General features: G+C 34.9%; 1 protein-coding gene across 2 annotated transcripts in view; it reads right to left on the reverse strand.

Moving 5' to 3' along the window:
• Window positions 1-3,358: 3,358 nt before the first annotated feature.
• Window positions 3,359-14,370, reverse strand: part of LRIF1 (ligand dependent nuclear receptor interacting factor 1) — a 35,188-nt gene continuing 24,176 nt past the window's right edge. Inside the window, exons 2-4 of one of the 2 annotated variants that reach the window (XM_031967260.1) lie at window positions 10,660-12,166; window positions 9,280-9,534; window positions 3,359-6,848 (exon numbers count right to left, since the gene is read on the reverse strand). In XM_031967260.1, coding sequence (XP_031823120.1) covers window positions 6,387-6,848; window positions 9,280-9,534; window positions 10,660-12,166 — 2,224 coding nt within the window. In that variant the 3' untranslated portion in view covers window positions 3,359-6,386. The remainder of the gene's footprint in view (window positions 6,849-9,279; window positions 9,535-10,659; window positions 12,167-14,370) is intronic. The other variant, XM_031967261.1, reaches the window with a different exon arrangement.

Here is a 14,370-nt window from a genome sequence, read left to right on the forward strand (position 1 = left end):
GAGCTTCATATATTAAGATGAGTTGAAATCACTAAGATGATGAAGGATGTCAAAAATCTCAAGTCTTCAAATAGTTAAAGATTTATGGGAAAAAAAAATTAGTTTTAGTTTCTATTTCTCCAGAAAGCAGAATTAGCACCTATAGGCAGAAGTTATAAGGAAAAGGAGAATGGGGGTTGGGATGGGAGTGGGAGAAGAGAATTCAAGTCAGTATTTTTGGAGATAAGTTCCCAGTCATCAAAACTTCTAACTACAACATCTATCTGAATACTTATTAAGAAACATTGCTAAGATTTCCTCAGTGATTAAGATTTTATGCATCAAATTTGTGCTTTCAAAATGTTAAAAAAACAAAACAAAACAAAACAAAACAGTGATTTGCTTTCTAGTGGGCTTTAGCTTCCAATAGCTATGGATCCTATGTTCACAGGCTCCTATATATTTAGAGTTGGGACCAGGAAAGTCCCAAAAATGAAAAATGAAAAAAAAAAAATGAATGTCTTCATTTTATAAAATGAGGCCAATAGAGACAAAGTGACTTGCCCAAGATCACATGGGGCAAACAGCCAAACTTGGACTTGACTCAGATTCCTCGACTCCAAATCCACTGCTTTTTTCCTTTTCACTATGCTGCCTCATATCATTAGCAATGACTTCCTCACAATCCACTTTATTTCCCAAAGAGCCTCTCTCTAAGGAGGCTCCCTTAAGTCGAGGAAGTAAATATAAAATCCATACTCCCACCCTTTTGTATTTATTGCTTTACTCCTATTCACCTCAATTTTTTCTCCCCAGACTTACCTGCCACTTCCACAATGCTTTCTGTAATGCTCTGGCTGCTCCATAATTAATAGAGCTGAGAAAAATTTTTCCTTTAAACCACTTCTTTCTCATTTCACCTTCTGGAATTCACAAAGACCAGTCCTGGCTGCAATTAAACCCCTATTTTCATACTTTCCCCTAATACCACCTAGGTCTCTGGAGGGAGTAGACTCAAAATTAGTTCAGGTTCTACGTAAGACTGGCCTCAACAAATTCATAGAGGAGTGCCGCGACTGTCAGGTAAGTCCTAATCTCACCTTCTACTGACTTATGTTCTTTCCTGCTAGTCCAACATAGCTTTTACAATAGGGAGCAATTTTTAGGCAATAGTGAAAAATAAGAAACCAGTTGAGTTTAGGTAACAGATGTTGTGACGGACGTGGTTAGTGCTGTTTGTGTGATTTAAAAATGGCAGAACACACAGAGACAACTTGATTTCAGGAGAGAGAAGAGCATTAGCGGCTAGGACCAGGAAAGGTCATTCCTCCTTCCATCAAATCGTGATGCTCGGCCAGCTCCAAATCCCAGCCTGCGACACCAGCCACCAAAGCAGCCTCTTCTGGACTCTGGAATGCTAACATTCTACAGCCTCCCATAACCCAGAATGGAAGAGATACAGAGGCCATGGTCTGTCGCCTGCGTCACACAGCCACCTCCCCCAATAAGGCCGTCTCTCACTGGACACCATGAACAAGTCTCACCACAAGAATGAAGGAATACCCAAAAGTCACAGAGAAAACTGGCCCAGGCTTTCCAAATGCCTCCAAAGCACAAGTCTCCCATTCATTACACATTTAGCGATCAAAATTGTCACTATCCACAATGTCTAGTCTGTCCAGGGCACATCCTTCTGCTTCTCCCAGAAGCGGGCTCCTGACTTTTCCACAGAAAGACATTGCTCCAGGTATTCTGCATGAGCCAGATATCCATTTCACTATTCTCCCTTCACTGAAAAAATGGCCATCATTGGTTAAGGCAAGAATTTATTTGGAATAAATTTTCCACATTTCCAATTAAAAAGAGTATTCTAGTGTCTCTGGGGAGGAATAAGCATTGTCATTTTACTAGATTCCCCAATATCAAAACAGTCAGTGAGGAACAGTCTCAATCTCATGGGTATAGACTTATTACCATCGTACTGACAAATAAGATAATGTAGACCCAACAAACAAGGAGCATTTCATAAAGCTTACCAAAGATTACTTCTTCCTTAGTAATCAGTCCTTCCCCCTTTTCAGGCTTGATTGGGCTTTCTACACTCAAAGGTGAAAAAGGAAAACTGGCTTCCTAAATTGGAACAAAATTTGATCACCACAGCAGTTCTTGGACCTTGTGGAATGCACATTTAGGGTTAGTCATTTTCTCCTCGCTCTCAAATAGCAAACCAAATCAACTTGGCTTGGTGACAGTAAACCAAGTCTAAGTGTTGGGGAGCTAATAGATTCCACTCTCTCTGTTCCTCCTTATCACCTCCCCTCCTCTGCTCTGGACCCATATTCACAAAATGGGTTCAAATATTGAGAAACTCCTTTAGAAAATCAAAGTCATCTTAGACTTGGGACTTTCCAAACAAGGATTAGAGATCTGAGGTGGATGTCTTCCTCCCTCACCCTCTGGCAAGAATCCAATTGTCCTGAATAAAAAACTTACCCATATTTACCTCTATGCATAAGACAAACTGGATCTGGATAAATTCCTAAATACTCTTTTCTATACAAGAACACCAAAATTTCTCATGGAAGAGGAGTTCTCCATTCAAGAAGTGATCCCTTAAGAAGTCCAGGAAAATTTCCTCTTGCTTCCTATTCCAAGACACCCCAAATTTCCCCTAATGAACCCCTGTAATTCATATGGAATTCCAGATTCACCAGGAAATGGATATATGGGCCCATCTAGAGATAATTGCATAATAAAAGTCAAGTAAGTAAGAAAATGTGCAAGCCTTCCAAGAAAAAAAAAAAAGCAGTATGTTGATTACTTAGTATTTTCAGGTGCATAAACAAACCTTAAACTATGAAATTGCAGGACACAAGGACTCACAGTAGTATAAACTTTCTAGTTCTATTTAAATGCAACAAGAAAAATATGAACATTTTCCAACTAGGCACCAACATTTTAGCAAACTCCATACATCTTTTGTATGGCACAGACAGCAACACATTGCATGTCATTTCCCAAATGCATCTGTTTACAAATAATCAAATAAACATGAAAATAAATGTTTATTACGATTACTGCTGCAAAAACATTACCAAATATGTCCTAAGAAGAGTACCATCTTTGTAAATGGAGTATAAAAGATCATATACCACAAGAAATACTAATTTTCTGAGTTCAAATGATCACTCCATCAGTGCTGCTGATCCATCAGTGATTGCCTGAATTCTTCACAGATGATTAATTATCTTATAACTGAATTTTATCATCTAGGTAATTCTATAAACTGCCCAAGAGATGGGAAAATCTTTATTTTATTATTTGGGGTTCTCCAATACAACCTACTCCCAATCCTTTTTTGGATCTTTCTGAATTTACATTATTAATACATAAACATATTCTTCCCAACATGATTTAAAGCAGGAATCTTAAATCTGCCATACTTAATGGATGCTTGTAGCTTCCTCAAATCATATTATCCAGTCCTACCCTTTACATATTTGTTTAACAGCAATTGAATTATTAAGTATATGAAGAGAAACAAATATTTAAATAGTAGTAGACAAACATAAAATTTGAGTCTGAGAACCCTGACAAATATGCTGATTAGACTAAATCTATGAATTACATAAATTATGCCAATAATCAGCAAATTAGTGGATGTGCTTGTGTTGTAATTTCTGTTCATTATTCTGTTCTGTTCATTATAGTCTCAAAATATAAAATGGTGTTCAAAAAGGCTGGCAAGGTGAAAAACAAAAGGATGCTAAGCACAATTTATCAGTTATTTTAAGTTTGTTTCATAGGTTACCACGGCAAAAACCACTTATCACTAGGTGGAAAAACTCCTTTAAGAGAGAAGAAAGGAACTGTAAGCTACTAGGAGAAAATGGACTGGTCACATGTTGAGAGTGAAGGATTATAGGCAGACCACCAGCATGCTCTACTGATACTCTCTAAATGTCAGTAGTATTCAAAGAATTTCAGAACACTGGATGAACCACCTGTGGCAAACACAAGAGCTGAACAGGATGAGCAGATATTCATGAGTGGTAATCTATACTACTGAAAGGAATTTTTTTATATAAAAGATCACAGAACCATCTGGGTGTTTTTTTTTTTTTTTTAAATACCACTTCCATGTTCCAAATGCTTCTAAAGCAGGGATTCTTGATCCTTTTTTGGTTTGATTCTCAGAATAAATTCTCAGTTTGATCCTCAGAATAAAATTTTTAAATGCTTCAAAATACAAAGAACTACAATGGAAATTATACTGAAGATGAGTTTTTTTGGTTTGTTTTGCTAAGCAAGTTCATGGGGCTCCTGAAATCTTAAATACTCAGATTAAGAACCCTTGGCTGAAATGAAAACACAAGTACAATTCACTGATCTGCTCATTACTGATGGACACTAGTGGGCCTTACTCTTTGTTGCTATAGCAGATAGATCAATGCCAGAAATCTAGTTGTTATCATACCAGAACTATACCTAATCCAATTTTGCTTTGATTTCTCTTCCCCCTAATTCAGGGGAAAAGCACATTCACTGAATTTAAAGGAGTCATGTCTTTGTTCTCTTGATATATCCTATCCCAGAGCCAAACTGACACTGAGCTTAAAGAGAGAATTATTATCCTTCAGACTGAGACCCCTCTCTGCAAAGTTTTGGAAAGTTTAATCAAAATTGCATAAGAAGTATAGGATTATATAAATAGGACAACACAGAGGGAGTAGAATAGGTATTTGTGGTCTCTTATAGAACATAAATTAAAGACCTGGATTCGTTGGGTATTAAAATGTCCAACTCCTCCTATTTTCTTCTACCAAAACTAATTATAAGATGGTAGTATTAAATTTACATTTATATAGTATTTAAACTTTACACAGCAATTTCCTTTTAACCTTATGGCAGGCAATTCTACTTTTAAAGATGGAGAAACAGGCCTCAGAAGCTTAATGACTTATTCATGGTTACAGACTTATAATAAGTATTTATTTAAACCCAGATCTCCTCACAAAATTCATTATTCATTCTACTACACTTACCATTTCTTTTACTGGGTTCTCTCCCTCGCCATATCCCCCATGATAACTTCCTAAGTCCTTATTAGTTGCTGGAGTTTTTTCAGTAAGGGTATCAATTATCCTTCTTGCATTTCATTTATACAGAAAGGAGAAATAATATAGAAAGACAGATTATACCCTTAACAATATTATTGTTCTTGGTCAATTTGAGACACATCATCCAACTGCAAAAGAATGTTTCTAGAAGATGCTGTTCCAATGTCAAATTTAAGACCATCACTGAAATCTTTTTTTTTTTTCTGTGACTGATGGGAGGCACTAATTTCACCTTTTTTTTTTTTTTTTTTTAAATGATTATTTTTTGCTCCAAAATCAATTCTTCCTCCTAGGGATCTGTTGATGATCAAGTAAAAAAAAAAAATGATACCTTCCAGTGTTTCCCACCCCCAATGCTTGAAATTCCTCTAAAATCAATGACTACACTTCAGCAGCAGCTATAAAATAGTTTTCTTGTAATTTAAAAAATGCACTACATAGTTACTTTATTACAATCCAAAGCAATGACTATGCACTTAAGAATGGTTACTAACCAAACTATGTTTCATATTTCACTCCAGGTAAAAGGCGTATTTAGGAGAAAAAAATAAAAATATAATATTGTAGTTAAATCCTAATGGAAATTCTCACTTCAAAGATACAATACATTCTAATTCGTGGTTCAAAAATGTTTCAGATCACAAGAAACAATCTGGTAAAAACTACAAAATATAAGGTCCTCATCTTAAAAAAAAAAAATCTGTAACATTTAAACATTGTGGTTATTACTACCTTTCTTCCATGGAGTAAAAAAATATATGTGTGTATGTATCACCCAATCCTCAATATATGAATGAGGTAGGAGAACAAATATCATTATCTTCATTTTACAGATAAGAAGACCACATAAAATCATTAAGCAACTTTCCCAAAGTTATCTACAGAATTCTGTGGCAGAGCTAAAAACAGAGGTTAGATTTTCTTCCTAAAGGATTTCTGGAGTCTTATCAAAATTAACTGTTGGAAAAGACACATGACAACTGTACAAGCTTAGCATTCGAAAGTTCAAATCAAAATTATATAAAAGTATCAAATTTTCCTTTACAAAAAAAAAAAAATCACATCTAAGACAAATTTCAGATATTCCAAGTTAGAACTACCTAGAACAAACAGTTCTACTTCAGTCTCTTAAACCCCTTTAAACACATTCAGTAATTCAGTGACAAAAACAATGTTTTAGATTCAAAAAAGCTTTCAGATTACCTGTACATTTAAATAATTTATACAAAACCACAAGCGAGGAAATAAACACTTCATTAAGATCTTTTCAAGTCAACAGCTATATTTTTAACTTTGTTGCATCTTTTTACGAATTTCTTCAAGAGCTGCTTCTCTTTCTTTCAATAGCTGCTTAAGTCTTTTTATTTTTTCATCTCGTATAGTTTCATCCAATTCTGGCAATGTCGTAGGAAAACTTTCATCAATATAACAATCTTGACTATCTGGAGGATCTTGTTCAAAAGAAACAGAGGCTGGACTACGTGTACCTCTGTCAAGGCCACCTGGGGCATGTAATTCTAGTTCAGGAGAATTCTCTTGATGGGACTTCATGCAACCAGTGAGATTATTACTCTGTGGTAATAAAGCTGAATTGGGTAATGTACTGTTAAGAACTTGAGGAATGGTGTGATCAGTTCCTGTGTCCATAGATGAGTTCACATCATTCCCAGATTTCTTCTTCTTGGTACTGTCTACTTTCATAACAGTTTTTGCTTTTCTTTTCTTATCCAAGTCCTGTTGCACCGTAAGCTAAATCCCAAAAGGAAAAAAAGAAAAAAAAAAAAGGTGTTATTTACATCATACTAACAAGCTTAACACAATTTGATAGTTGGAAAAAACTTTTTTGTATTGATCAAATAAATATTTGTTGTTTCCTCTCAAAAGAATGTAAAGTCCTTCAGCAAAAGAATTATTTCTTTGTTGTTTTTGGATACCTAACACAAGACCTAGAATAGCAGGCACTTAATAAATGCTCACTAAATTGACCTGAATTTTATCAGTCTGTCACAAGCTCACTGTATGGGAAGAGCATAACCTCCTCCATTTTCCCCCTCCTCCTATAATGCCTTTTTATTTATCTCTTTGCTTTTTTAATAGGAAAAATAGAGAAAACTATTATCCACTTGAATGTATGATAACACAATAAATAAGCTACAATCCACTGATAATTTTTGACAATTATTACTTAGTTCATATTCAACTCAAATGACTGTGACTAAAACAAAGTTATACTGTTAGCAAAGAATCTTATAAATTAATCTGCCTAATTTCCTTCTCTTCTGTGGATGGGAATAACATAAAGACAGGCATAGAGAGGAGAAATGAAAATGAGAATATGAATGATTGTCTCATTCATTCTCAATAAGCACTAAAATAACATGACAACTCCTAATGATTATTTCCCTTCACTCCTTTGGAACATATTTGGCCCATCGGAAGCTAGGTTTTACTCCAGGATACTCTGCTTCTAGGCAAATTAGAAGACTGAATATAATATCGCATATTTGTCTTCAAATACATTAACATTAGCATTGAAAGGCCTCTGATGCCAAGATCAAATTATTTCATTTTTTGAATATGTCTTCTGATTTTATCTGATAAATGTGCTTCACACTTGAAAAAAGCAAAGATTAGAAATTCAAAAATTTGAAGGGATTAAGAAACTGCTCTATAATATGATCCCAACAAATGGTGATCCAGGATCTATTTAAAATTGGCAATGATTGGGCCCTCATTACCTCCTGAGACATAACTTTCTACTGACTGCAATTAGAAACTTTTCCTTATTGAATCAAAATCTGTCTAGTCCTTCCCATCTCCTGTTCTTAGTTCTACTCTCAGAAGCCAATCAAAAGATATCTAATTCTCTTTCCATAAAAGTCCTTCAAACCAATTATACTCTATTAAGTTTTTTCTTCTTTAAAAAAACTTTCTGCTTTCCTTCATCCAATCTTTATTTGGTATAATTTCTAGTCTCCTCCCCCTCCTGACACTTTTCTACTGAACGTGTTCTGGTTGGTCAATTTAATTCTTAAATTCTTAGAATGTAGCAGCAACAACTCTATGTACTACTTGAGTTATAAGTCTGACTGGGTCAGACTCTGGTCAAGCCATTATCTCCTTTGGCACCTATGGTTGCAGTTTATTCATCTGACTGTCCACTCAAGTTTTTTCAGTGAAATACTGTCCAGCTGCTTCTTTCCCAACTTGTACTTGTGGAAAGTATTCCTTTTAATCTGAGTATAAGACATTATATTTAACTGTTAAATGTTAATCTTATTAAATCTGGCTCTTATTTGCATGAACGGATTAGAATGAAGAAAATAAACCAGAAGAAAAATTATATATTTATAACATGGTAAAGAAAAAATGATTTTGAAAGTTATAAGAACTCTGATTAATCTGATGACTAACCACAATTCCAGGGGACCAGTTGATGAAGCAGGCTGCTCATTACCTGATCCAAAAGTGACAGATGCAGGATGTAAAATGGAGATAGATTATCTTGGGGACATGACAGACTCAGGAATTTGTTTAGCTTAGCTTTTATATTTGTTAACAAGGGTTTTTCCTCTCCTTATTCCATGGAGTGAGAGTAGGGTAAGGAAGTAATAAAAAAAATTAAATAAAAATTAAAAATCTAGATCTTTAATGTAACTCAGTACTTTTTTTGGATCTCTCATTCAACTTAGTTAACTTTTTTAGTTTCATTTCCTCTACAAAGAAAATAGTATTTCCCGAAGCAATCCATTTTGCTTTTAAATAAGTATCTATGTTTGTAAGAAAGCTTTTCCTTAGTCAAAAAACATTTTGTATCCTAAAGGTTTAGTGAGGGAGGCTGCTGAATTTTTGCTACCACAAAAAGTTGAAGATGAACACCTATTTATATAAATGATTTTAGATATAATTCAGTCTGGAAACAAGGAATGTTAAGTGACTTCTGGTTGTTCCTTTTGGCTTTATGATTAAAAACCATTAAGTACATTATCACATATCTTAAAAAAACACATGTACTACATCCTTCCAAAAAATTAATTTGGGATTCATATTTTTATTTTTGTTGGCAAGTATTTAAAAACATAGGCAAGAACTTAAAAGAGCTAAAAATCTTAAAAATATTAATGAATAAATTTATGTTCCTTTTTTGGAACTTACAGAAGACATTTTAAAATTATTTTACCTCCTGGCTCTCTTCCTCTTTCTCAGATGTTAGATCCACAATTATCTTTGACTCTTTGGAAGAAATATTGTTTGTCAAACTGGTAGGGGAATATAAACTTGTGGAGTCAAATAGAGGAATTCGGGTGAGGCGCACTCTCAAATCTTTTGTGATACCAAAATTCTTTCTTAATTCAGCATACTCCTTCGGACATGATTCCCTCTGACTTCTGCTGTGAGTATATGTCTCCAATACAAACGCCATCTCACCCTGGTTCTAAAATCAGAGAGAGAATACAACATATAAACAATGCTGTAAATTACTCAAGCTGTTTCAACAGACCTGCAATTAACTGATTACCTCATCTTACATAAAAGAGAACAGCATGTTTTAAAATCCTAAATGGCTAGGCTAGGTACAAGAAATCCTTGTACTACCACCCACATTCCAAAAATTGAATTCCACAGTGTGAAACTTAAAAGCTTCCCTACAATTTCTCATTTAATTATATTTTTACTAGTCTGACTTGTTTCTATACCAAAAGAGTAACAGATAATTACTACTACTGCTGTTACTACTACCAATACACATGAAATTAAAAAGTAAATGAATCACAACAATTAAGAAATTTTACTTCATGGCTTTCTGGATATTAAAATATCTAAAAAAGCTGACCTGTTTAACCAGTCTAGCAAGTAACAATCAGAACTCAGTTGTCTACTTCCTTGTCCATTCAACAACTTCTATGACAGAAGAGAATGAGAGAAAACCAAAGAATGTACTAAAAATGGCATGTATATGAATGATTATGTTCATGAGTAACTGAGCTTAGGTGAGAAGGAAAAGTATTCAGAAGAGAAAATCAAGAACTCAGGAATTAACTGGCTCTGAAAAGGTTAATGAGAAAGAGAAGACACCTGCCTCCTACTTCCTAATTCAAGAAATCAATAGAATATCTTTGTTTCTCAAAAAAAAAAGTAAGATAAAAGTCATTCTAAAAGTACAATGTTGATCAGATCTAATGTTAAAATCAGAGTTATGGTTAAAATATAAAGTACCTAATTATGCTTTGAATAAGCAATGTCAATCCTAAGCTCTTCCAGACCAGAGTGCCTGTACTTATTTTTAGGACTTGGTAAAAGTGATTCCAGTGCAAGGTTCTGCATGGACTTGTCAATTACACTCTCCTCTCCCAGTTCCCTCAGGTTATTTGCATGCTTCAACCCCAGTGGTTGCTACAAAATACAATTTCATAAATTTCAAAATCAGTACTTCATCCAGTGTTTCTGTAGAGGGAGAAAAGGCAACATGGATGACAATCATTGCCCTACTGAGGAAAAAATTAATTCAATATGCATGCAAAGAAACATATGAGACATATGCTTGGCTTGGGAGAATTACCTTTGGTTCTTGATCTGTGTAAACACAATGTTTAGATGTAGTAGTTGTATCATCAGAAGAACTTTTCTCTTTCGTGTGGCTGACACTTGTTTCTTTTTTGGCATTTTGCGCTGGACTGACCACATCTGGTAAGTTTAGTTTTATGGGCGCAGTTTTACACTGCTCTAGACAAAGGGGTTGCGTAACATGCTGTGGACTTTGTGCAGAAAGAGACGTACACTCCACTTTATTATTCTTCTCTAAACTTGGAACAGGCTCAGAAGCAAGCTGTGTATCTGAAATCAACTTTGTCTCCTTCTGGGGGATAGTCTTATTTTTTGCCAAGACAATATTTACAACCTCATTAGTGATTTTTGTGACTGAATTGGAATTAGGTGTTTGTGACATGTCTTTTCTTGGTGATGCATCAGAAGCAACAGAATTCTGTTGATCCGTTTGAGATGGCAGAACTTCTGACCCCTTCTTAGCCAATAGATAGACTTTCCCATTAAACATAACCAAAGCATTATCTTTAATGGGTGTGATTTTTGCTTGAGTTCCACCCGAAGTGCCTGAACATAATGGAGGCATATTTAAAGAACTAGTTTCAACATTCTTCATATCCATCAATGTTTTTAAGATTTTTGAAGCCATGTTGTTTGAAGATTTGACAGGAACAAGACAAGGGGAACATTGTGGATTTTCTTTTACAACCCATTTCATTGGTGTATCTCGAGATTGCTGGCCTTCATTATTAGTTACATCTGCGGCAGGATTTTTCACAGGTGTTTGTGAAGTGTTTAGAATCATGGGCTTTGCAGCTTCCGTAGGATTTGGAGGTTTGGGACAAATATTTTTAAAGGTCTTAGGAACTACTGATTTTACTGTATTTACTGGAGACACATAAATAACAGTTGGTATTTTTGAAGCTTCTGCTGTTCCTGAAGTGTTTGTAGCTGCAGCTGCAAGTATCTTCTGCTGAATTGGTGGTGGCAAAGATGATGCTGGTAGAGATTTTACTTCAGCATTGGCAGGAATTTGTAAATGATGTCCATATGGTAATACAGGAGACTTTACAGTCACTGGTAGGTTCTTAGCATTTACTAACATGTATGTTGTGTCACCTTGAGTAGTTGAGGGAGAAACGGCGATTTTTTGCAAGGCCAGTCTTTCAACTTTCATAGAATTACTCTGAGCTGTTGAAGCTGAAGCCAAACTTTCTTTCCCCACCGAGGCTACTCTAGCATTTTCAGATTTATCAACTGTTGCTGAAAGGAAATAATTTCCAGAATTGGTTGCCTGAAAAACAGGAAACTGAATGGATGCAGTTGTAGGAGTGCTAGCAAGTTGAGTCTGAATAGTAACATGAACTGGATTTGATATATTCCCTTTTGAAGTATCAGATGTGACTGAAGACTGAACTAGTGGCAGGAGGTTTCCAGGGGAATTGGGAATTGGAAGCAATTTCAGAAGATTTTTTCCATCCAGGCCAGTCGTCTGAACTACTTGGTACATGCAGCCTGCAATACTTAAAAAAAAATTACATATAAATGAATATAAGACACTACAATGTGCATGTTTCTATTTTTAAGAAACCAGAAGCATTTGCAAATATGATCTTTGAAAGCAATGAATTCTTCAGTTAGCCCTGTGGTTTTTAGCTCTCAAGCTGATAAAGCAAGAGGAAATTTAGTCAAATTTAGTCAAAAACACAATTTTTACTCTTCAAATAGAAGTAATAACCAGTTGACAAAGTAAAATTCTGATTCAATATGTGATCTAAAAAACAGGAATGAATTCTTAATATTTTAAAGATTCACATATTAGGGAGAAATGTCCATTTCCCCACTTATACTATCTCTTCCCCACATTCTTTTTTTCTCTTAATCCTCCAAAACTTGTCTCCTCTCCTCACATGTGGTAATTCTCATCTTTTCTCACTGCTTCTTTATCACTTATTCAACAACAAACAATTAAGTGCCAACTGCAAAGAGCTTTACCTTCCCCCCTTTCCACTGGAATTGACTCCTGATCCCTCATCTACCAGTTCATCTCCTTTCTGTCTATTTCTTTGATTATCAATTGCCTCAAAGTTCTTAAGGTCTGGCACCCTTCCCACTGCCCTAAGCCCTGATTCCAAATGATTTTATTAGCTATTTCAAAGAAATAAAATGCACTTACTTGTTATTCCTGTTTTCATTATATCTGTACATCTACCTATCTACAAAAGCACCCACCCTTGCTAACGGACTTCAAATATTTTTGATAGTGGGAAAGAATCTCAGAAGGCCCTGAATATAAATAATATACAAAAGAACCCCAAATGCAACATAATCTCTGCTCTTGAAGACCTCTAGAAAGGGAACCCATCACATTTCAAAGTACAGCATTCAAATTCTGATCAGATCTAAGCTTTTTTCTGACATCAAATCTAAACCCATATCTCTCTGAATCTCGAGTCATTTCTTCTGTCCTTTACTAATACCTCAGGCAAATTGAAATACATAAAAATGAACTTTTTTTTAAATGCCATTTTTTCATGATCTTCTAACCAGAAAAGCCTTTAGTTGATTCAAAATGCTAAAACCTATGAAAGCTATGTTGCATTCTTAAGGGGGAGAAAAAAATTCAACATTTTTCATGTTGAAATGCTGCCATCTTGTGTCGTTTGTAAAAATCCAGTACTACAACTGTTTAAAGTTAGAATAACTCATATACAGCTAAAAAGGGTCACTTAAATAATGTTAAAGGCTATTTCAAAGTTGCTTGCAAATAAGCTATTAGACCCAGCTGAGCACGGAAAAGGTATTAAAAGCCTAAGAAATAAAGACTGCCAAAAAAAGATAAATGAATTTATAACATATCTCAAAAATGACAATCTGATTCATCCCATACATTTTAGGGGGGAAAAATATGCTCAATGAGTCAGTAGTATGATGGAATAGCCAAAAAAGCAAATGCAAAGTTTTGGCTTACATTAAAAGGGGCACAGTTTTCATGAATAGACAATTAATAATCCATCTGTTTTCAGTTTTTGTCAGACTACAGTCCTGAAGTATTGTGCTCATTTCTGGATGTCACAGTTTAAAGATGACATTGACAAATTAGGACGTGTTCAGAGAAGGGATATAACATATGAGAATTAGCTGAAGGAACTAGACATATTTAGTTGAAAGTAAAGACTCAGTAGATACATGAAAGTTCACTTCAAGTATTTGAAAGTAGGTCATGTGGAAAAACAGAATAGTCTTATTTGGTTTGCCTGAACCAGGAGCAATGGGTAAAAGTTGCAAAGAAACAAATTTGAGTTAGATGTCAGGAAAGCTTTATAAAATGCTGACAGAGCTGTAAGAACCAGAATGGCTTAGAAGGGAAGCTAGATGATCACTTGTAAGGCTGTAGAAGGAATTTCTTTGCTATATGTCATGACTGATATTTATTCCAACTATCAAATCTGCTATTCTATGATGAAGCACCTGTTTTGTGTTAACTTCCACTGACGTCACTTTCTGACTCCTTTTTATTGTCTGGAAGTGACTTGCTTTTTGAAAAACCTGCCAGTGGAACATAATCCCTGGTTACTCCTAACCAGTTGGAAAGGATTCAATGAGACCACAGACAAATCTACATGTTTGTTGCTTTACAATCAGTCTAGTTAGGTTTGCAGGCATTATCACAAACGAAGCCACAGTGATTCTTTTTTTTTTTTTAATTACAGAAACTCTAGATCAT

Source organism: Sarcophilus harrisii, chromosome 4 (genome assembly GCF_902635505.1).
Source record: "Sarcophilus harrisii chromosome 4, mSarHar1.11, whole genome shotgun sequence".
NCBI lineage: Eukaryota > Metazoa > Chordata > Mammalia > Dasyuromorphia > Dasyuridae > Sarcophilus > Sarcophilus harrisii.